General features: G+C 41.3%; 1 protein-coding gene across 1 annotated transcript in view; it reads right to left on the reverse strand.

Moving 5' to 3' along the window:
* STOX2 (storkhead box 2) overlaps positions 1 to 24,057 on the reverse strand; it is a 114,455-nt gene extending 90,398 nt beyond the window's left edge. The window contains exon 1 of the mRNA XM_033104565.1: positions 22,450 to 24,057. Within this exon, the coding sequence (XP_032960456.1) occupies positions 22,450 to 22,615 (166 nt within the window). The 5' untranslated portion in view covers positions 22,616 to 24,057. The remainder of the gene's footprint in view (positions 1 to 22,449) is intronic.
* Positions 24,058 to 25,350: the final 1,293 nt, after the last annotated feature.

Consider the following 25,350-nt stretch of genomic DNA (forward strand, 5'->3'; position numbering starts at 1 on the left):
TGCTATTCTGGTGTATTTACTAATATTGCCCCCTTTCACTGGCTCACGTGTTCCAGTCTGGCTGATAAACTGCATGATCACCCTGCCTGCAAAGCCATTTCTGACCTGCCTTACTCTCCAGATACAGCTCTGGCTTCTTACCTGGCACAGTACCTTCCAGGTGTAGTGATATTTTCTCAGCTCCTTTCTTTCACAATAGACTATAACTCTATGAGAACAGCAGCCTGGGTTTTTTACTATCCCAAGACTTCTGGCGCTTAATATACTGCTTACACCGCGACTCTAGGTATCCCTGAATAAGTCAACAGAACAGAGTACGAGAAATATGGTGGCTCCATAATAAATACATGAATTATAAATGAAGATCGTTCAAGAAATTAAAAGGAAAAGTTACACAGCACGCAGCAAGTGAGGGTTTGGTTTTAATACAATCATTTCAACAACAAACTCTAGTTTCTAGATGAATACTTTTAAGGGCTATTTTGATACTAATAAAGACACTTTTATTATCCCCCCATAGATTTTCTATGATGGCTTATGCTCAGTCTTCCTGATTTGAAGACATCTATAGAAGCCACATATGTTTCTTGGAATATCATACAAGAAAAAACAAACAAAAAAAAAACATTGTAGATACAGGTCAGTATTTGAACCAGGTTTTCAAAAGTCCTCAGCGATGGCCCAAAAAAAATATGGCTTTTCCTCCAAAAAAGAAAAAGGAAAGAAACATAGCTTCATAATATTCTATTATGTTTTAACATTTTATACTGAAAAACATTTTCCTTTTTAAAACAAAAAATATGTAGCTAGGATAATTAGTTGTAAATAGCTGTACAAAAACAATCGGAAGCAGCGAACATAATGCCAACAAGGCGGCTATTGTACCTCAGATATACATTTAACTGCACAGCTCATCAATAATGCAGCCCTCCACCACACACTAGTGGTAAACGATCTTTTTTGGGCACATGTTGGGGTAGAGTGAGAAGTGAGAGTTATGAATCCTCAGCAAGAGTTTCTTTGTTTATTTGGCTTTAATGTTTACAAAGGCTCAAAAGAACCTGGCCCGATCTATGGCCAGAGATTCCATCACCTTCTCAGTCTCATTTAATATACCTGAAATATGCACAACAATCAATTGATTATTGATATAGATTATATCTCAAAATTACACTCAGGTAGGCAACGACCCAATATATTTTCACTTACTGTAGAATTAGGAAAGAATCATACTTCTTCCAAACCCACAATTCTTTTCCTTGAATTCCTAAAACATTTGTATCTAAATATGTACTGGATTATTCAAGGGAGGGCAAATGTTACCACAGAATCAAAAAATAGCACAAAGTATCTGACTTAATTATAGCTACTTAAGTGATATACAGGGTATAGCTCTATATTCTTTTGATCTCATCCTTTGTGCAGTGCAAAAGAAACTAATTATTCGTAATGGATAGGTCCCCAGACTTTAGCAAATCTCTTCATTTTCCAATATGACTGTATTCCATATAATGTTCTCAATAACTAAAAATTTTAAGTTACCTTTTTATATCTTTAATGATTATACATGAAACTTTAGACAGCAAGTAAAATATATTCACTTGAGTACATCCTCAAGATGGTTATAAGGAGTACTTTTTCTGGGCACCAAATTTTGTATTTCACACTTTATCCAAAACTTCTGTTTATCTGGTAAGAACTATGGCTTTCTCAGACATCTTCATTTACTTTTCATTCCTATCACCAAAAGTAGTAACTGGTGTTCTTTTCAGGACCATTTCCAAAAGGACACCAAGTTTTTAATTCCCTCCTGTCTCAGAAACTTTGGGAACAGAGCCAAAGCGCACCCTGAAATTGGACGCTGGTGACAGGCTCAGCCCCACTCACTGTGTTAGGGGCCAACGCCCATGTTGACAGGACACATGATTAAAATTTGTGCCTCAGCAAAATTACAAGTTTGTTCTAGACCTCCTTCCTGATCTCTCCTGAATAACTGAAATCTCCAGTAAATCTCTGAACACCAAGGCTCTCCTCTATGATTCTCTCCATTGTATTCTCCCCCTGCAATATAAATTTCTCAAGACTCTTGAGAGGGCAAAATCCAAACTCCTTCAGGCACTGAAGTAGATTTACGTGTGTGTGTTTTGTTGTTGTTAATCCCAAAGGCTTATCTTCTGCAAATAAAGGCAGCCACTGAGGCTGTCAACAGTTAGTGGCTAACTGGGAAGATGAAACGATGAACAGGAGAGCGACACCAGATACAAAAAGAGTCCCATTGTCAGAGCTAGTCCCCTTTCGAACTCAGGTAAAAGAAACAAATACACTTAAGACAGACAGCCTGAACTGAAAACGAATCTGTTAGAAAGACACTGCCGCAAGGCTGGTAAACAAACAGTGCAAACAGGAACCACGGAAAGCACACACTATGGACCCTTAGGGAACAAGTCTGCAATTTTGTCCTCTCTGTAGAGTACCGTGACTGCCATACTGGTCCTATCCCATGCTCTGCAAGACAATCCATCAACAGCAAGCACAGAGCCAAGGTCGTTTCTAGGCGACTTGTTGGGAAGCCTGTGCCCTGCTCAGGGGTCTACTCACTTACCAGCCTATAAAAAGTCAGGTACTATAAGAGAGAAGACAGAACAGACTGATGTAGCTCCTCACAGATGTAGAGCCCCGGGTAAGTCCCAGAAAGGGCAAAACAAGGCAATAATTAGGATGTCACACCAGCACACACGCACAACTCCTACCTCTTATCAAAAACATCACTTGGCAACCATATGACTATTAAGTCCTAATTGCTACTTCCATATCAGCAACACGTGCACTGAAAAAGTACCATGTCTTTCCCGCAAAACCAATCTATTTTAAACACACGATCTGAAACTGCTCCCTATAGGTCAGGGGGATTGTAATTACTGGCAGTTAAGCCTTTCTTACCTGTAAAAAAAAAAAAAAAAAAAGATATAGTTCTAATAAATGACCCTTTTTTTAGAGACCCAATGCTGCTTATCTCCATACTCAGACCACAAGCTTATTATTATTAATGATAACTATTAACTGTTAACTGAGCACAAATTATATGCCAGGTACTATTCTCAAGGTTTTGCATTTATTAAGGCATTTTAATCCTCACAACCCCAAGAGTAGGTGCTATGATTATCCCATTTTACACGTGGGACACAACCAGGCTACAAGCTAAGTCTGTGGTCAAACTCCGGTAGCCTTTTCCCAAACCTGGGCCTAGCATCACTAGTTGGCGTTGACTCTACTTTTTTTCAGTGGAAAACCAACTGGAAAGTCTGTGTGTGCAAAGGATTGCTAACTGGCTAGAAAAAGATCAGGGTCAATAGTGAGTATGAGCCATCATGACGTATTGTTCTGATCCTTATGGTACCGTCATATTTGCACTCAAACACCACTTTTGTTCTTTCTGTTAATAGTATGCTGAGACTTTACTCACTGCCTAGTTTCCATCACCTAATTCTCTTACAGATCTGGTTAAAAACACCATTTGCTTTATTCTAATTCTAAACTAAAGGACGAAGTACTAAAGGTTTTTACTAAGAAAACTCAGATCTGGATTTGAACCCTAGCTCTGAGATTTATTCGCTAATAAGGTTCAATCTCAGATTCCTCATTAGTAAATTGATATGACAATAGTACCAACCTTATGGGATTGGTTGTTGTATTAAATGAAAGAATGAATACAACTGGCACCTAACAGGCCCTCAATTAATAAAGGACATTATTATGACAAGTTCAAAAACATTCTTTGGAGATAACAATGTTATTATTTATTTCTTCTGTGATATTTATCATTTTGAATGCTTATCTTGAATGTTCCACTTATTTTTAATTTTATTATTTATTTTTACCTTAAATATCATCTTTTTAAATTTTACCTTTTAAAATTATCTTGAATAATCTATTTGTCTTAAATATTTCTTTGTATTATATACTTATATGTTATTATTTTTAATGTATTATTTGTGAATTTTAAAAACATGTCTATACCCATAGAGATGGTAGCATCTCTTTTTAAAAAGAAAGCAGAAAACGTAAGATGTCTTTAAGGATGCAGGATTACTTCATCTCCCATATAACAAACTTGCATTTTAATTTGAAATCTACCCATTTGGAGTCTAGGGATTATAGAATTGGGCTAGGCTGAAGGTCATGTTTACTTTGGTTAGTACAAATAAGTGACATAAATAAGGTTTCAAGGGACCATATCAATTATTGAAGAAGGAATAAAAATAACCTTTTTTCAAATACTAAAGGAGCAATCTTTTATATTGCAACAATTGACATGCTAATTATAAATAATTTATCCATTCCCTAGACTGCGTAAGGACATGAAAGGAATGACTCCATTTCATTAAACATTCCATAAAATTTAAATCTTTCACTTATTTAGACAAGTCTTCCTCGTAATTATCCCAAATTAATGCAATTCCAGTCCTTCTTATATTTATTACTTTGTCTAGTGGAACATTAAAAAATAGCAAGTCCCACCTAACAAAGGCCTAATTAGATGATCAATTTTTCTTGACTAGAGCTACAGTAGAACAGCAGTGGTCCTTAAGAAAAAAATTCTTAATGGTACTATACTCAGATTTGAATCATTCTTGAGATAACTTTAAAAGTGAGTTCTGGATGACTTAGCTTGAGAACAAGATTCAAATTTTTGTCTATTGTATTTCTTTCTAATTCAGATTCACCTTTTCAGTATTCAGAATATCATCATCAGAGAACTATCCAGAAGATTAAGCGGAATCCATGGATAGCTTCTCATACTCACTTGCGCTTGCATCAAGACCACACCCCCAAATGAGATGTCCAGCTCTGGCTTCACTCCCAGGTTACAACACTGGGAGAAAAGGAACTTCAATTTCCTTGTTACTCTTTATTCTGCTAACTGCCAATCCTAGAAAAATCCAAATGTCTAGTTTTTCTACTTCTGCATTCAGATTAAAGAGCACCAGTTATGAAAACCACTCAATTTTAATACAATTTAATTTATAATTAAATGCCACCACAAATTCATGGTATCTGTCCTCAGCCGGGCTCTTCAAGTTAGTCACCAATCCATCTACGCATCCCTCTTCTGGTACCAACATAGCTATTTATAGACACCCACCTCTCATAGCAGATGGCGACTTCCTGCTTCAAGGAGGAGACAGACACCATTGGCTTGAAATTCCTGCATATTCTGGCCAGTTACCTGTATAAGCATATCTATGTCCACTCTCCTCCTACCAGTTTCTTCCTCAATCCAGTTTCCCCCTTGAGCCAGGATGTTCTCTCTCTAATGCAAATCCCAGCATGTCACACCCATGGTGAAAATTCTTCTGTGACTCATCATCTTCAAAATAAAACTACAGCTCCTCAGAGTGACATTTAAGATCCTTCTAGATCTTGGCCTCTACTTTCTTTTGCCATCATCTCTCACGACTTCCAACTCGCCTCCAAAGGAAGAGAGCTGCCTGTGCGACCGTCCTCTCCTCACCTCTCTCCTCTCAGCGCTCCCTGCCTGCCCAGATGACTCCCACTGAACCCTGAAGGGCCGACCCGGGGCTCACTGCACCTCTTCTGAAGTCCCTTCCAATCTCCCTGTTAGGTTCTGTTAGGCTCTCCTGCTATGTGGTACCCCAAAGTCCTTTCTTCAGCTCATCACAGCTTGCATTATATGGTCCTGCAGTTGTTTCCCATGTGTCTCCAGAGAATTGTGAGATTCTTGTAAGCAAAAAAATGATCTTAATTCTCTAAAACAAGCTGAGGCCCTCACACAAGCAACAACTGATACTGCTGTGTTGACCGTGAGAGGAAGCGAGTAAATGAATGAATAAACTGAGAGGCTCATTGTCCTGGGTAAGTAATGCAAAGTCAGTGTTTACCAAACCTGTAGAGTTGTCCATCAGAATCACCCAGGGAGTTTTTAAAAACACAGAATTCTGGGCCTCATCCCAAACCTACAAATCTGAATACTGAGCAATGAGGCCAACACGTGTATCTGCTTAACAAGCTCCCCGGATGACTCTGCAGAAGGAACCAAGTCAACACTTGTCCACAGACGATGTCTAGGAACCACAGTCCACACTGAATGTTCCCATCTTAGCTGCCTCCGGGTGAGTATATTTACAACGCAAGGACAGGAACAACTCAAAGCTAGCACTGTCAAATGTACATGACAACTTCATTCCGCACCTCTCGTTACCCCTGGGATAGGACTTGTGACTTTTTACAAGTTCAACCTTCTGTTTCCTACAGTGCACCTCCCAGTATATTCTGGGCTCTCAACTATGTTTTAAGCAACCTAAAGGTAAGGGCTCTCATGTCTTTATATCCCACAGCACTGCCTCATAGCATACACTGCTAACAAACAGCATTTGAACAATTAGAAGTTGACTTTACCCATATTTAAGTATTTCTGTCATTTGGGAAAAAAAATAAGAAAATAGTATTCAAATAATAGCACAAGAAACTAGGAATCCTTTTTTTTTTTTTTTTGGTATTAGCTCTACCTTTACCTTCCACTGTGCTCATCTACCAGGGGACTGTGGTCTTCCTACAAAGAAAGTCTCCAACACTAATCATATTTCCCTGTGCAGGAGGTGACCATATAGAGGTCACTCCAATTTCCTCCCAACTTCCCAGAGAACAAAGATCATCTGGAATATAGTGAAGCTATGAATATCTACACTTACTGAAATACATGACTAAGACCACCTTACATCCACTAGGATGGCAACTATGGAAGGAAATAGGGTGGAAAGGGAGAATAATGTTGGTGAGGATGTGAAAAAATTGGAACCCTTGTACACTGCTGGTGAGAATGTAAAATATGGAACTGCTATGGAAAACAGCAAGGTGGTTCCTCACCAAATGAAACATTATATTACCATGTGATCCAGCAATCCCGCTTTTGGGTATATATTCAAAGGAACTGAAAGCAATGACTCAAACAGGTATTTGTAAATCCACATTCACAGTAGCATTATCCGCACAAGCCAAAAGGTGTAAACAACCCAGGTGTCCATCAACAGTTGAATGGATAAACAAAATATGGTATATACATATCATGGAATATTAGTCAGCCTTGAAAAAGGAAGGAACTTCTGGCATATGCTACAACATTGATGAACCTTGAGGACATTTTGCTAAGTGAAATAATCCAGTCCCAAAAGAACAAATATTGCATGATTCCACTTATACGAGGTACCTAGAATAGTCAAATTCACAGACAGAAAGTAGAATGGTGGGGGCCACGAACTGGGAGGTGAGGGGAATGGGGAGTTATTATTTAATGGAAACGGACGTTCAGTTTTGCAATATGAAAAGAGCTCTGTGGATGGGTGGTAGTGTTGGCTGCACAACAGTGTGAATGCATTTAATGCCACTGAATTGTGCACTAAAAAATGATTAAGATGGTAAACTTCATGTTACATATGTGTATCTTACCATAATGAAAAAAGGTGAAAAAAAATACATGACTAAAAATGAGTCTATAGGATTCAATGTACTAGTGAGGAGCAAACTATTCATCTTCTCAAAGCAGCAGGGCACGAGGAATTTGTGAAGTCTTCTGGTTCAAATGACGTCATTTCCATATGTTTAATTTACTGTGTACTGTTCAACACTTCTTTTCTTTAAAGAAGACGCTTAGCTAATCACATCTCTCCCAGACTGTCTTCCTGGCAATAAGAAGTTAAAACAAGAGATATGCAAATATTAAGAAGAAATTCTAATCTTAGGAAATTGCATACAAGTGAATTTGACCTTTTTCATTCTGTGAGTTTATCTATTTTGGTACTTTTATTCTAAAGTTAAAAATACAGAGAAACTATAAATCACATTTTTTAAATTTAAGAGCTGACAACTTTGTGTTATATTTTAGTATGTTGAAGTCCAGTATACAAGAGAATTTAAGTGTTCCCTAAGTTAACTAGCCATAAAATGGGGGAGGATTAATAAGAGATAGAATTTTTAACTATTACATAGTGTCCCGAAGCAATTTTTGGTTTTTTTGAAAGTACACTGTGTAGCATAAAGCTTTGTGACTGTTCTTAAACGTTCTAAAGAAGAGGAGTTTGCTTTATTTGTATTACTTTAAATGTTATACACTCCAAGGATTATGTGGGTGCCCGACTTTGCAAGTCCTCCTACTGCCAGAAGCACTAAATGAAAATTATGTTTTTCGTATCATTCAGTCACTTCGTTGCCATGGGTTACTGAACTCATCCTCTTTGACCACATCAAAACTGGAAGAAACTGTTAAGGATTTTCTCAAATAGTGACCCTCCTATAATAATCACAAGGACACATTTTTTTTCCTTCTCCTACCTCTGATGTGCTCTAAACCAGTTAACTGATTTTTATCAAAGATACAGCCCATTTACCCAATTTCAACCATGTATACTTTTTTTTTTATCATATTCACCAAAATTCCTAGCTTATTAACTTCTTGATTACCTTGGACTTAATCCTATTTTACACCATTCAGACCCATATAAGTCCTCCCTTTTTGCCTCGTGATACCATTATTTTAAATTATTGTGCTGGGTACTGTCACATTCAGTTATCTGGATCCTGGCCTATTGTTATGCTCAGCATAATGTTCAGTCTAAACTCTTATAACAACAGATGGCTCAAGTTAGACTGCACTAAATCTATGTTTCTTCAGCAATTTTTCATAACTAAAAAAGTAAAGAATACAAGAGAAAATGAGTCAGCAGAAGAAAACGGTTTACAAATGAATGAAATTACGTTCGTGTGAGGGACTTCTTTCCATCTGAAGCTTCAAATGTTGTTGCCAGGTACCTTTGTGCCAAACAAGTTAGCCCTCGGAATTGTGTAACCCCAACTATTTTATCTCCTCCAAGAACCAGGGCTGCTCACGACATGAACAATACCTCCTGATAACACTGGGCCAATTAAGGAAGCTGAGGAGCTCCGAAGAACGGAAAAGAAACTCACTCCAAGGTGATCCGAAGAGAAGGGTAAGAAACAGTGGCAGGGAAATATTCCAGCCATAACCCTCCCACTATTCCGCCCCAATCCCCTGCTAGCCTTAGGACACTACTGTTCTTTGGGTAAGGAAAGGTTAACTCTCAGAACTTCGTCTGGCAGAGTAGAGATTATTGTCAACTACTATACACAAATATTTGAGGTTGGACTTTTTAGAAATGTTCAGGGAACTCTAAAATTCAGTACAACCCAGCCCTCTCAAGGAGGATCCCTAGAGCAAGTGCAAGATGAACCCCTGGAGTAGAAGAGGAAAATATTTAATATTTGCTTAAAAATCAGAAGTTAATTTTACTAACATTTAATATATAGACTAATAGTAAATTGTGCACATGATTTAAAGTATATTTGTGTGTGTATAAAATCTGTGTTTTTTTTTTTATCTGTGCTGCTTAAAATATTAACTAGGATTGTTGTGAGGACTAAATGAGGTCATTCTTACGCATTGGTGGCTACCAAGTACATGCTCCCTTCTTCGGGGGGGAAAAGGTAATTGAGAGTAAAAAGACTCCCTCTTAATATCAAGAGTGCACAGGAACTCTGTTATCTTGTTAGGAAGCACGGTCTCAGACTGAGAGAGGAAGCCTGTGCTTCTGTCTCAGGCCCTTCGACCTCTCGCTTCCCACCACCATGCTGAGCAGGAGGCTTGCAGGGCCTGACTGCACAACAAGCACTGTGCAACCACAAACCATACCTTTCACCAGCCAACGGCATCAGTCCCAGCCTACCAACATGCTACAAGGCTGCACAGCAGAGAACGCGCTTTCACACCTCCATCTGCGTCAGACGACGGAAACCTCCATTTCTGGCCCTTAAGATCAGGATGGTATACCACCACTTATTATGGCTTTGGCATCCCAAATAAATGTTCTTTGAAATTCTCCAAATGTTTAAATCACCCACACCAAGTAGAATACAGCATATGGGAAAACAAGACCTATAGTCTCCAGAAGTTATGCTAACCACAAAAGCCAGTGTTTTCGTTGTATTTCGGAATCCTAATTAGAGGAGGCAACTCTAATCATAATTAGAGTTGGCCATCACCGTGTAAAGCAAGCTACTCAATACCCTTCAGTTCTTCTTTTAGGTACATTTCCCTGGACTTTAAGGAAGGGACATTGGTGAGGGGGCGAAGTGTTGAAAATGAACAGGTGAAATGGAAACTCAGGTGTGGACACAGGAGCAGCAGGAAGCTTCCAGTTCCCAGCTCCTGGCTGGCTCTGGGGCCCGTGTCTGCATGGAAAGTGAGGTGAGGCAGAGGTGGTAGCAGCTTGGAAAGCAGTGGAGGAGGGAAACCCTTTCTCCTCCCCCAACTTAGGCTGTTGTCCCAGAGCCCCAAGTCCTGCTGCCAAACCATCTGCTCTGAGGAAAGCTGCTGGAATAATAAGATGTGAAAAGTGGACCCCATGATCTTCTACCCAACCCAGGGGACATTCTGACCTGAGATGCCCTCGGACCATCACCACGTGGTTTGAGGCGAGGCCACTGGGCTTTACTTTTAAAACTGGCCTTTAAAGACAGATCTTGGTCTCACAGCTTTCCTTTCTCATGCTGCGTTTTGGTGACATCATTTTTATTGTAGACTCGAACTCACACAAATATACCGCTCAACCCTCAGCTCTGAAGAGGATTTTTTCCCCTTTACCTTCAATTGAAAAGTCAATATACGAATCTCAGATTAAACCATGTCTGATTACACAGAGCACGACTGCCCTGATTTTAGGCGAAGCTAAGTTCTCTTAGATTTATTATCTCACAGGAATACTGAATACACAACAATACTGGACCATTTTTCCTCAGATGGAAATTCAAAGACAAGCAAGCTCACTCAGGTAAATGATCTGTAGATTTCTCAGAAGATTTCATACCCAAATCAATACGGAATGGAATATTTGGTTTCTGATTAAATGAGTACCAAATCTAAGAATCAGATGTAACTCTACCTGTCTTTAACTCTAGCTAACCCCTGGACCAACTGCCCGTTGTCTCCCTTCTTTCTAAATCTTCAAGTGTAAAACATTTAGGAACGAGTCAATCCTGCAGAGTTATGTCCCAAAAGAACTAATAATATAACAGCAAAAATGTACTAAGTTCTTACTGTGTCAGGCACCATGCTAATTATTTTGTGAGCATTTGCTCACTGTATCCACATAACTATAAGTTAGATATAATTTTATCCTCATTTTACATACGAGAAACAGGATAGATTGATCATATAAAATGCCAGGATTACACAGCCAGCAAATGAGTGCCAGGACACCAACGTAAGACCGTCTGACTTCAAGCCCCAAATCACAATGCTCTACTGCTATACAAAGGCATTTATGAACCTAAGACAGAGCCACCATTACAAATGTGGGAAGACTCACCTGGTACCATGACCATCCTCACTGTTTGGCTCTCCTGGGCACGTTCACTCCCGGGCTAAGCAGACTTTTTAAAAGCATTTATTAAATGTTTATCAACAGTTATCCATTGTCTTCATTATAAATAACCAGTTAGCAAGTGTGGGGGGGCCATGTCCAAATACTCCTTTTAATTATTCTAAAACCAATCAAAATGAAAATCCAAATGAGTTCACTAGGTTCACAGGAAGCCCCACTATAATTATAAGCTTCAGCACCTGATCTAAAGTGATGGTTTGGCTTAGAGGTTTGGTGGATTCAAAAAAGCTCTATTGTTTTATAATTTCACCAAAGGTCCATGCTGGAATTTTTTTAAATCCCAAGACAGAAGTCTAGATATGTATACCCCAGTGGCTATCTAACCTGCCCCAGTTCTTTCCTTTGGCCCAGTGTGAACGGATCAAGATTACTGATCAGCCACAATTACCCTGGAGGCTTTTTTTTTTTTTTTTTTAAGTTTCAGGTGTACAAAACAATGTAGTAATCAATCCCCAGGGCACCGGGTATGAATATGGTTAAGGAAAGAAGTGAAACACAGCTTTCACTGACATTATGGGGAAAGTTAGCAAGACAAGGAGTCCCCACATCTGTACGTTTAAACTCCTACTGTGTACTTACTACGTACCTGACACTTGCTAGAACAAAACCAAATGAGACATGAGCTATGTTCTCAAAGATCACACAGTCTAGAGCAGGGGTGTCCAAACTGCAGCCCGCGGGCCAACTGTGGCCCACGATCCATTTTTAATTGGCCCGCAGCAAATTCCAAAAATATATTTAGTTTACTTAAATAAACCAGGTGAGGCAATACGTACTTCACCTCGAGTGAGTGGCCCAGATGTTTGTGTATTTTACCGCATATGGCCCTTGGTGAAAACCGTTGAAAAAAGTTTGGACACCCCTGGTCTAGAGGGAGAATCAGACAAAAAATGATGACCGACGTGTAAATCATCTCAGAGATGTACAAAAGGTATTATGTGACTACAAAAAAGGAGCAGCTTAGTCTGTCCATCAGGCCAAAAAGGCTTCCTCAAGAGCTAATGTGTTAGCTGAGTTTCAACACCAGGAGGTAGCAAGACGCAAAGCAGAGGAAAACTGGGCATGACTGCAGAAGGAAAAACAAAGCACTCTGAAATCTCATACAAAATAAAGACAACATGGCTGCAAAGCAAAACTTAACTATACTTCCTTGTGCAGCTTAGATGCAATTTACTCTTTGTATGATACTCTGAAGGGACGACTACTGAGATTCTATTTGTATCCTTTGGGATTCTCAGTTATATGTGACAGAAACCAAGCCTGGCTCTTTTAATAATACTAATGACAAATGATACAGATATAATGCTTCCTATGTGCCAAGCTTGGTTCCAAGTGCTTCACAGATATTAATTCAAATAATTCATCCAAAACCTAATGGGTATGTACCATTATTATACCCATTTTGCAGGTAAGGAAACTGAGAGCCTGAGGAAATAGGTAACTTGTCTAAGTTTACCTAGCTAGCGATGGAAACGCTGGATTATGAAGCCATCTGGTCTGCAGCCCTGCTCTAAATCACTATGCTACATGGCTTCTCAGAAAAGGGATTTACTGAGATGTACTGAGTCATTCAGAGGATGGCAGGAAGGCGTGGAGATCCAGGCTTCGAACTCCGCAGCCAGAGACGCTTCGGTGAGGAATCCCCGACTGCCACCGGTAAGCACAAACACTGCAGCTGGCACCAGCAACACTGCCACACGGGCACCACCTGCCAGCTGCCCCTACTGCCTCTGGAATGCCATCTTCCTGCAACACTACTGCTGCCCCAGGGGACATGGCTCACAGCCCCACTGCTCTGCCCAACACGTGCCAGATTCAAAGTCTAAAAGAGACATTATCATTGGTGGGACCTAGGTCACGTGCCCGTGCCCTCGAGGTCAGGCAGTCCAAGAAAGCAATCCCGTGCCAAGTTCTGCACCTACATGGAGAAATGAGGTTTCCGTCTCCCAAGAAGATACATAAGGTGAGTGCATTTGAAAGTACCACAGCTGGGTGGCTTAAAACAAGAGAAAATTTTCTCTCACAGTGAATGTGTCCCCTGCCTCTCTCCTGGCTTCTGGTGGTTGCCAGCCATCCCTGGACTTCCTTGGCTTGTGGACATATCACTGAATCTCTGCCTCCGTCTTCACAGGGCCTTCCCCCTGCATCTGTATCTTTTCTGCTTCTTCTGGGTCCATCCTACTCCAGGATGATCACATCTTAACTTAATTTCATCTGCAAAGACCCTATTTCCAAATAAGGTCATATTCACAGCTACCAGAAGTTAAGACTTGAACATATCATTTTGGGGGATATATTCAACCCATCACAGCTAGAAATTACAGACACAGGAAGAGGGTTCAGATGATGGGCAGCCAAAAAAATGACAAATATCCAATGTACCTCCATCACTATAGGGGCCTTCATTTCATCTAATAATGAAATGATTTCAAAGCAAAAGCTGGATATGCCCAAAAGCAATAAAGGGTCTAATAGCTCTCTTAGGGGAATTACCCAGACAGGAATTTGCAGTGGGGGTGCAGTGAGGGTGTTAACTGCAAAGCTAGATGGTGCCTCCCTCTGAAACCATGTCCATCAGGACAGGCCGAATTTCCCCCCTAATGCCCAGCAGACATCTGCCAAACAGCTCTCTTTTATCTTCAAAAAGAGTAAACTTGGCCTGGAGGGGCTATCATGAATTGAAGTAGAAAGATAGATGGAGATTTTAACTGTGTGTCTGAGTTACCTAAGCCATATTTTTTCAACTGAATAGGTATATATGACAGGTGTTTGAAATATACATTACTTACATAGCTAGTCTAGTCTTTTGTGCTGCTACTTAATACAGCTCTCATTCTTTTCAAACCTGACTACAGACATCAAAACCATACCCCTTTTGGAACGTAATCAATAATGTTGTAAAGATTTTGTAGGGTATCCGATGGACACGTGTTCCATTTGGGAGACCACCTCAGGGATGATGTAGATGCCTGATCACTGCACTGTACACCTGAAGCTGAAGCTGAACAATAATGAATGCCAAGTAGAATTTTATATATATTTACATGTATATATGGATATACTTACAAGAAGCAGGGCACAGCATTAGGAATGGAGACAGTGGAAATGTAATGGCTCTGCGTGGTCAGAGGGATAGCGGATGGGGGAGGGGGGTTCACACAGTGTGAGGGATAGAAATGATAAACGTCTAAGTATTACTTTGTCTTGTGCTCCTGAAACTAATAAAAATAAAAAATAAAATAAAATAAAATAAATGATGCAACATTGGGGGGAGAAAAAGCATACCCCTTTTATCAACAATAAACTAGCTTCTGAATAAATGCAAACATTAATAAAACAAATCTGAGAATTAGAAAGCACTTTACTTTTAGAAACAGGAGAGCAGATGATCTCCAAGCAATCCTAACCTTGACTATCCAGGTTTTCAGAAACCCAAGTACCGTGTTTCCCCAAAAATAAGACCTAGCCAGACAATCAGCTCTAATGCGTCTTTTGGAGCAAAAATTAATATAAGACCTGGTCTTATTTAAGACCAGGTATATAATATAATATAATATAATATAATATAATATAATATAATATAATATAATACAATTCCCAGTCTTATATTAATTTTTGCTCCAAAAGACTCATTAGAGCTGATTGTCCTGCTAGATCTTATTTTCGGGGAAACAGGGTAGGACTCAAAGTTAGGGGACTCCAACTGACACTTCCATCTGCTGGAAATAAAAATAATCCTGTCATCTGCTCCCCTCTAAGAAGCAAAACATGAAGTACAAAAAGCTAAGCTACTCTTGTGTTTCCAACTAACATTGCTAAATGGATGACCTTTAAACTATACCTCTAACCTTTACTGTTCACTTGTGTGCCTAAAGGACCCCCTTGCTTGGACAACCAATCCGTTATGTCCAAAACGGAACTCATCATGTTTCATTTCCCCCAGCTTCCTGGGCATTTATTGAATTCTTCCAGCAAAAATCTCTGATTCACCTTTTATTTTCTTTCACCTCTTAAATCCAGTTACAAAGAACAGTCAGTTCCTTCATTCTCCCAGGCTCTCCCTTTCCTCTTCACTCCCATCTCTCCTTCCGTGGCTGATACAGGGTTTCCACTACCGTGGCATGAGTACCCCTCAGGTACATGAGGTCATTTTAGGTGGTACCTAGTTGAGTATTTTTCACTGAAAGAGTAATATATTAATTTTAATGGGGATTAGAAAAATGTAATTATAAAATGAAACCCATAACTTCACACCCATAAAACACAAACTTTTCTTTTTAATTCAAATGAAAAAATAGGTCAAGTTAAAGAAAAATATAAAGTAACAGTACAAGTGGTATATGGACATGGTTAAGAAAATCTTGAGGGGGTGTGTTAATGCCCAGCAGTATTGGGAAACAATGCTCTGTGGGGTTCCCTCATCATTTATTGTGTGATCACCAGCCACATCACCCCCTCAACTACCTCCCGGTCTCCTGGCCTTGAGACTCTCACCTCTTCCATCTATCCTGCAAACCACAGCCAGACACCTTTTCCCAAAATGCTTCTTTCATCATCTCTCTCCGAAACTCACAAATCTATTACCTACCCCATGACCTCTGAATTCTACCTACATTTAAAGATCCCACCTGGCCTACCTACACATTATTTCTAGTTTCATCCCGAAGTTACAGCATGACTGATTTCACAAAGATGTAGATAGGTATAGATATCTATATTTAGATATATCAATATCTATCTATCTATCTATCTACCTATCTACCTATCTATACATATAGTTTTTTGTTGTTTTTTTAAGGAGGGCACAGCTCACAGTGGCCCATGCGGGGATCGAACTGGCAACCTTGGTGTTAATTAACACCATGCTCTAATTAACTGAGCTAACTGGCCACCCCCACAAAGATATTTTCACTTCCAGCTTCATGCCTGGGTTGCTACTACTTCCACAACCTATCCCCAATCCTTCTCCTTCTCTGTCTCTTCTAATCCTACCCAGTCCTTCAAGACACAAGCAAGGCATCCCTCCGGGCAGCCTTTTTTAACTGACACCCTTCTCTTCTCTGAACTCCTATTCCACTTATACCAACCATATCAACCACTCCGCTTGACTCTTGATTATATGCTATTATTTACTGGTTTCCAAAGGTCAACTCATTGAGAGCTGGTCCTGTCTACCTACTACAACAGGAGGTACTTGAAGAGTAAATATATACATATCTTCCATAGTTACTAAAGAATGACTCACATTAGGAATTCAAAATATCTCTTCATCCAACTCATCCAACTTTTTAAGAGAAGCCATGTTTTATTCATGAATCCAAAAAACATTTACTGAGTACCTGGTATGTGCCAAGCTCTGTGGTTACTGGCAAAGTAGAGAAGTGAACAAAACACAGACTGCCATCGAGGAACTTGCCATCTAGTACATGAGACACACATGTAAACTCCTGGTGTCACACAATGTGACCATGCTGCCATAACACAAATACCTAACAAATGTCAGGCGAGTGATTCACTCTAGAAAGGACCTAAAGGAAAACTGAAAGAGAAGAGGTGTGTCAGCTGGCTCTGGAAGGGAAAGAGTTTCCAGAGCTTGGAGCACAGTGTAGTAGGGAAGAAAGAGAACAAGCGGTGGGAAAACTGGGAGGTCATGCCATAAAGAGCCTTGCTCTAGGGCTTCACCCATAGGCATGAGAGACGTTGACAAGAGAAGTAACGTGACCAGCTTTGCTTTAGGAGAGTTTAAAACACAAAAAACAAAAACAAATAAACCTCTGGGGATATGTGAACGATGAACTGGACTAGAAGACAGGTCACATAGGAAGATATTGTAACAGAAGATTTCAACAACAGAGATGAACAGGGAGGGGCAGATTTTAGAAATATTTAGGAGGTAGAAATCAATAGGATTTTATGACCAACTGGTTGTGCATTCCAATGTCAAATAAAAATAGTCTAGGGATTAACTACTTAAGGAAAAGTTTATTATCTACTTAAAAAATTACCCATATCATCTCTTTCTTGTGTTACTGTGACTAAGGTTAATTTAGAGTTGACTACACTCTATATTCCTACAAACTACAAGAACTTCTATTTTACACTTTATAGATTAGGCATCACACAGTTTCTATGACTGATCTACAAAAGCTTGTCCTACATTCAAGTGTCCACATATTATCCCACCAGCAAGGGTCTAACCAGATTTTGCTCCTTAGTTACCTCTACACTGGCATAAGCAATCTTGTACCAAAGAACTTAACCACTGTCTGAATGGTCCCAATTCTCCCGAGTACAAGGAATTTAGGCCAGAATTGCTCCAAAGGTGCAAAAATGCTAAGAGTTTTATACAATATACTCATATTCCTTTTTTTCAAATAAAAACGTTCACAAGAGTGTAAAAGATACTGAACTACCAAGAGAGGTGACCTTTTGTAAGCACATTCATGTTCTCCTGGGAAATAAAGAATAAAGTCATTCACCACCAAGTGTAATATTCTTCACTTCCACCTGCCTGGTGAAAGGAATCAACACAGGTAGTTTCAAATTAAAACACAGTTGGAGCAGCTAGGCTGAAAATGGTTCTCTGCAAAGAGGGAAACGAAGGCAACAGGGTGCTGTTTATTAAACCTTGCATATGATTATAACTTGCCAGGTCTTCATCCATCATCTCCCCACCGCCATTACTCTGGTCGCCAGGACAAGCCCTAAGCTACAGACATTTAATGCAACATATGGGGATGACAGGAAATAGGATTCCCTTGCAAAATGAGCACTTTTGCCATATATCCCACGTACGGAAGCACATGACTCCAATAAGTAGAAAGGGCAAAGGTTATTTCTAACAATTTCTGTGTCAGTGCTCGGAAATCCTGTGCTTACTCATTACAGAGCCACTGCGGAGCCGGATTCTGTAATGAAAACGTGGACCGGGGGACCCGCTCCAGATGGGAGGGAGGTCGTGTTACTCACCTGGGACACAGCTGGTCCGTGACAGGCCCAGATTAGAACCTCAAGTGTCCATTCTCTGCTTCCAGAAAACTCTCACGTCTCTCAAAATAACAGAACATAAGGAACTGGGACACTTTCAACTGCGCCCCAAAATGAGTTTCTATAAAATGAAAACTAATAAACTAATCAAGGTGCTATGTTGGTTAGTCCTCCTTACTGATTATATTAGTTAGATCGTCAGGCAAAGCTGATTTAAACTTTCTTAAGTTGTCAGTTTGGGAGCTTGTGTTTTATTTTTTTTTCCAAATCCTTTAAGATCATATTATTAAAAATGTCTGCTTCACTGTTCTTTGAAGTGACAAACTAAAAGTATCCTGACTTTGGGGGTGTCTCATTCATAAGCGATACCTTTTATGAACATGTTCTGCAGAACCTTTGTAGTGGAAAAATTACTTTCCAATTTTGATCAATAGACTGCCCCAAATTTGGTGGCATTACAAGTGTAATATAAAGGACCAGGGAAAAGAAGAGTGAAGAGAATTAAAAGTTAGCAGCACCCTTTGTGCAAAGAGGTCATAGTTCACACAGTTCTAACAGAAGAGGCTCTAATAGCTTCATCGACAAAAGGTTCAGGGCCTTGAAAATCATTTCATGGAGGTACATGAACATGTTTTCATACACAAAGCACTAAGGATTATACAGATATTTCCCTCTTTGTGGGGAGTTTTACTTTTCTCTCTAGTTTATTAATAGCATGATTTCTAATTTTAGAAAATAAGGATGATCCCTCATCCATTTGGTCTAAACCCTTCTCTTCAGATAATGCACGCACATGTTATTATTCATCTTGATTTGAACAAAAGGCAAGATCTCCTCCCCCCCCTCTCTGCCCAGAAACCACCATGGGGAAATTAATTTTCAAGATGAACAACAAACTCATCTCACAGCCTGTGAACTTGCTGGTTACCCCCAAGGCTTGTGAATTCTTAGGATTATTTTAGATTTGGTAGCATCAATGGGGGGCTTACACAGTCATAAAAGGCATGGTCTTCAAGATTTAAAGTTTCAGAATTCTCTACCTACCTGTTCTTTTGCAGGATCTCTTTAAGTTTTAAAGATGCCTACTCTAACCTCTTGAGCTTAAGTGTAGTATATCCTGAAGGTATATGAAAAAAGCACAGGCTAACTGCCAAGGCTGTTGGTGTAAATCACATTTCAAACTGGTAATTACTTATTAGCAGAGAAAAGACTGTTTGAAAGGGTGCTGTCTCATTAGAAAGCTATTATGGAACGCCTGCAATTTTGCCTTTAAATAAACAGTTAAACCTGAACTACCCACTGTGTGATAGGTACACCAGACTACAAGGACAGCTATTAATAAAATTTGCAAGGATCTCTCCTTTCCTAAAGTTTTAAAAAAAAGTTTTTCCCTATATTTTTCAGGAATATTTGTTGGGGAGAAATTTCTAAAAATATTCTCAACAAGTTATTTAGTACATCTCTGAAGAGGCTTATCTTGTCCTTTGAACCCAACAACAAAAAGTTCTTTTTACTTAAAATGAAGTACAGTAATACTAGTAGTTATTATGCCAAATGAGTGGACAAACAGAAAGAAGAAATATGAAAAGCCTCATGTGTTTCTAAGCTGCTTCATTTTCTATTTGACTCTATGTGACAAAGGCTCTGTTTGTATCCAGAGTCACTAACTTGATACAAGTGGATTTCCTTTACATTTCTTAACAGGAAGGGAACTACTTGTAAATGATCTCAAAGTGTTTCAATATAACATCTATTCTCATCAACACTCATATTTGGAAAGGAGTCATATTTGAAAAGGAAATTGATGAGATACCCTCCTACTCCATCCCATCCACCCAACAACAGATGCATATGAGAAAGATTCCACCTACTCTCCCAATGTTCACTGTAGGTGTTTGAAAATTTACTATTTCCTTCCATTAGCACAACACCTTTTATTACATGTATTAGCTAACATTTAAAATAAAGAAGAAATAATAGCCCTCCCTTCCTGGACAAAGTCACATTATATTCAACCCTGTAGCCCTATGAGAAGCTAGCCAGGCACTTAGCTCTCTGGGGGCACTCCACAAAATGCTGAATTAATGACACAGCTCTTCTTCCCCCATCTTTTGCTTTTCTTTTTTCAGTAGTAAACTAACATTAAACCTTCATAGAAAAACCACCAGCCAGAAACAGCTTATCCTTCAGTATCACCAGAAGACCAGCTTACCATTTGCAGGTCAAGAAATGAAATGAAAAGAGAATCAAATAAAATTAAAAGCTTCTTCCTCAAGCCCTCAAAAATGCCTTGCAGAACTGGCAACGGCAGATAATTTCTTTAATAAAGAATGAAAATGTGATCATAGGAAGCTATGTCAAGATAGATAAAAACAGACTCCATGGAGATGTGCCGGAAATCATTAGAGTCTTACAGGTTTGTTGAAGAATTTTATGGCCACCTGCCCTCCTACAGCTTTGCACTTTATATGGGACTGAAGACGGGCAAAAAAAGAGGGGAAGTATTTATTCAGTGTGAAATGAAGACATTCAAACCCGAAGCATATGACACCTGGGATTATCTGAACACTCGGTGAAGACATGGGTTTATGTGTTTTGAGGTTAGATTTGGATTTAGGTGTATTTCAAAATTTACTGTACAAGTCTGAAGAATATAGCAACCACAGCAGTGATTGACTTAAATTACTGAAGTATAAACTGCAGTTGTCACTTCCTTTACAAATTTGGCTTTTCATGAAAGAGAAAATCAAGGGAGCCTTGTTGCCAAAATAGTATAACATCCTTATGTCGCCAGATTTTGCAATAAAAAAGGATGGTTATTTTATTTAGGCTTTATATTCATGGAAATGTGGTCACAAGAGATTTTTAAAGCATGAGATACCGGCCTCAGTGTTTTAAAACTTGCTGTTTTAGGAGAAAGATAGTAGTGCTAGACTGTCAGTACCAACCGCAAGCTTAAAGCAATCTTCCCAGTTAAGACAGGACTTAGAATGACTGGGTATGTAGTATGTGCTTTCAAATATAATCTCAGTTCTCCCATTATGCTGTGTTTAGAAGAAAATTAATTCTTTCTGGATGAAAAACAAAAATTGATGTCTCACACATGATTACATACAAGTGGTCAACAATAAGTAAGGAGACAACAAGGAAAGCGTGTCAGCATTTTCCTCCTTCAGCATTTCCTCCAGGATTTTATCCCTGGGTTCCCAAGTCACACACCAAAGCCATTCTGTTGTATTTCCAAGGGGAACTGGCTCCTTCAGAAATGCTGCTTTGAACAGCACAGTCTTTTGAGATGAAAGCTTTTTTGAAGCCTTCATTTCCATTTACCGTTTTGTTTGTCCTTTCTGTCTGACATGCAAATACACGACACAGCCTCCATTCTTTCCATACAACCTAATTCAAAGCAACATAGGTTAAATCCACGCCGAATCATGTGAGCAGTCCATGCGCATACACACCATTACCCCACAGAATGCATTCATTGAGCTCCAACAGAGTTCTCTGCGTACAAATCGGACGAGCCGGAGATGTATGCGGAGCTTTTCCCTGACTCAAACCATCCAGAACTGTACATGGAACCTGTTCCCTTTTCAGAAAAGGGGGCTGTTTAAATGCCCACTGGGATCACTGGCCACAATGCAGGCTCCTGCAAGCCCGGTACTGCAGGCGACACTGGATGCAGGCTCTCCCACAATGCTCAAGGAGGCTGCTGCGCGGAGCTTGCAGTCATTTATCTCTCTGCAGCCCAAACGCCGGCACGTCCCCCTCCCTTATTTTACCTAACTAATAGCTCTCAAACCCCATATTGAGAGGGCCTGCTGTGGATCTTGCGGAGGTACAAAATGGTGGATGTGAGCTAATTTTTTTCCTGCTTTCCCCATAACTTATCGCATCCATCAGCGCCCGGCCTCCCTTGCCAGCACCCCGGCAGCGATGCAGCGAGCACGCCCCGCGGTCCCGGCCCGGGGGCAGCAACGCGATTACCAACCTGATGTCATGTAGCCCCGTGAAGCCTGGGGCGCAAAGGCCGCGGGGAAGCGCTTGTGTAGGCGGTAGTCCTTCTCGCTGCGGGACCTCATGCGGTCCGAGGCCCGGTCCGAGAAATCCGAGCTAGGCCAGGCTCGCCGCAAGGTTGTGCTCCGAGTCTTCTTCATGGTGGGGAGGGCGACCTGCTGCCCCGATCCTGGGGCCTCAGCGCCAGGGCCAAGCGCGCGGCTTCATTCGTCTACAGCGGGCACGACCCGGGACGACTCTGCGCACATTTTCCCAGCCCCTCGTCGTCAGCGTCTACACCGCCAGCAGCGGGTCCGGCCCTCCCCACGCCCCCACACACCCCCACGGCGAAGGCTCCGATTTTACACACGTCCCACAATGCATTACACTTCATTTGCAATCCTCCCGGCTTATAGCTTCCAGATTCCTGGGGGGAAAGGCACGTTAGGAGGCTCCCCGGCCAGGAGGAGGCGGGGAGGGGGCGGGCGGGGTGGGGGCGCCGAGACTTGCAGCGTGAAAGCAATGGGAGCGCAGACAATGGCCCGATTCAGCGCAGGAGTGCTTAGCCAACTGTGAGCCCCGGCACAAAAGACCCAAACAAACGAGGAAGCAGAGGCCTGCGGGGCTGACCCGGGATCGGGCGCCCGGGAAGCCGGAGGGGTGGCGACGACAGACCCTCCGCACCAGGCGGCTCAGCGCGAGGCGTGGGGATGACAGTGTCCAAGTCGTGTCCCCCTGGGCCTACCAGGCGCACGGATCGCAGTCCCGGACGCAGGCGGGCTCTGCTTCCCTTGCAGTCCTTGGGAGGCAGTCTTCATTACAGAGGCTCGAATGGGGGGGAGGGGGGGCGCGTGTGCACGGGGATCCAAGCAGGCTCTGCAGGCAGCAGCTGCCGCGGGCGGGCTCTGCCCAATCCAGGAAGAGCCGGAGTCGTCCTCGCGGCTGCAGCGTCTTGTCAATCTTGGTCCTTCCAAGGCTCAGGGTGGTGTGCGTGCCTGCGCACGTGTCTGTGCGCGCGTCTGTGTGCGCCCCGACACGCATGTGCCCCCATACACATGCATGCCCCTACTTACTGTCCGAGGCAGCGACGGGAGCCATGGCTGCCAAGGATGCGGAGTCTGCCGTACACCCGCACGGCGGCACCGCTCGGCCGGCCGCGAGCGAGCAGAATGGCTATTGAAGGGCAGGAAGCAGGGCAGCCGCCCAGTCTCATGCTAATCATCAAGCTGCCTTAAGTTAGAGTACGGATCCCATCCGTCTTCTCATTTTCCAGTGAAACACCCAGCGGAGACGCTTGGACCTTGGCTGGTGCCTCAGCCTGGAGTCAAAGCGGGGATATTTACGTATTTTTAGGATGGCCCCTCCCCTCGCAGAAAGGGAGAGCAACTCATCGGTGGGAACAGGGAGATCTGCGGTGCCTTGCGCTGCCCACCTGCGCCAACCTCGAAATCAGCTAGAGCCAAGGAGGGGCGCTACCGAGAGCTCCTGCTACAGACTCAAACACCCGGACACCTGGTCTACGCCGCCGGGAAAATGCGGTGGAGGTGGCCTCAGCTCTTCCTCTCCGTCGAGCCCCAGGTGGGAGTCACTACCATCCTGCTAAGCTGCATTCAGGTCCACAGCTCCTTCGCACAGCACGGCTCAGCACAGCTGTTTCTGGTCCAACCACCAATCGCTAAAGGACAACAATGCGCGCTAAGCCGGAGGGAAGGAGGGGAGGAGGGGGCCCTACGACGCCCCAGCTGAAGTGCCAGGCCTGAGACGCGGCCCAGGTCGCCGAGGTCACACTTGTTAAAGGAGCTTGGACACACTGCTGCGAACTCCCATGACAAGGCGCTGCTACCGACTCTCCAAAAAAACCCCGCACATCTCCCCATTGGGGTTTCCAAAAATGCTTTAGCATTATAAACACCAAAAATAAAACTGGTTTTTCTTTTTTGACATTATGTTTTATTTTTGCAAGCTTTTTTTTTTTTTGCATGTGTGATGATGCCAGGTTCGAAATCATTTTTTATGCCGTTGTTTCATATTCACAGACGCCAAGGTGCAGGGACAAGGATATGAAATACATGGGACTATGCTCTTCTCAAGCTGATACTGCAATAAAAACAAAAACAACTCAAAAGCCAGCGAGTTCTAAGAGATTCAGCTCTCGCACAATTCGGTGCTATTCCAAGGCTTAAATTCTTTGGGGGGCAGGAAGGTTTTTGGAGAACCGTGCAGAGGGGGCGGGGTTTAAGCCACATACATTCTAGAATCCATAACTAGAGCTTCCATTCAATTTCTCAAGGCTGTCCTCTGTAACCTGAGGCTAGTGTAACTAATCTATCTCTTGGGATAGCCAGGGGTATAAGAACAAACAAATAAAAATCACTAAGTATCATATGGAACTTATATTTACATTAACCAAAATTTATTACTAACTGTAAACCTATTAGCTAATGTTCAGTGACTTCTTTTTTAAAAGTTAGGATAGTCTCCCAAAAGGCACATTTTGCTAAAATGTCTTTACTGTAAGAAGACTACTGAGAACAGAAAGACTACAGCTTTAGAAGCTATAGAAGACTAAATGTGTAAAGAAACATAAAGGTAATAAAAAATAATTAATGAATGCATGATATTGACATTTAGATATTTCGATTCAATTCCAAAAACAATTACTCAGTATCTCCCATGAGACAAAAGTGGTTCTAAGAATGATTACAGCAGTTATGACTGAAAGCTAATGGTGATTGCTGTGACAACTGTGATATTTATTCATTCAGAATATAATAATTGTGTAGTATATGGCAGCACTGGGATGGGTGCTGGGCAAACAAAACACCACATGGCCCCATGCAGCTTATTGGCCTAAGTAGTAAGCAAATAAATGCATGAATTGTGCTACATTCTACAA

The sequence above is a fragment of the Rhinolophus ferrumequinum genome, chromosome 4 (genome assembly GCF_004115265.2).
Source record: "Rhinolophus ferrumequinum isolate MPI-CBG mRhiFer1 chromosome 4, mRhiFer1_v1.p, whole genome shotgun sequence".
NCBI classification, from domain to species: domain Eukaryota; kingdom Metazoa; phylum Chordata; class Mammalia; order Chiroptera; family Rhinolophidae; genus Rhinolophus; species Rhinolophus ferrumequinum.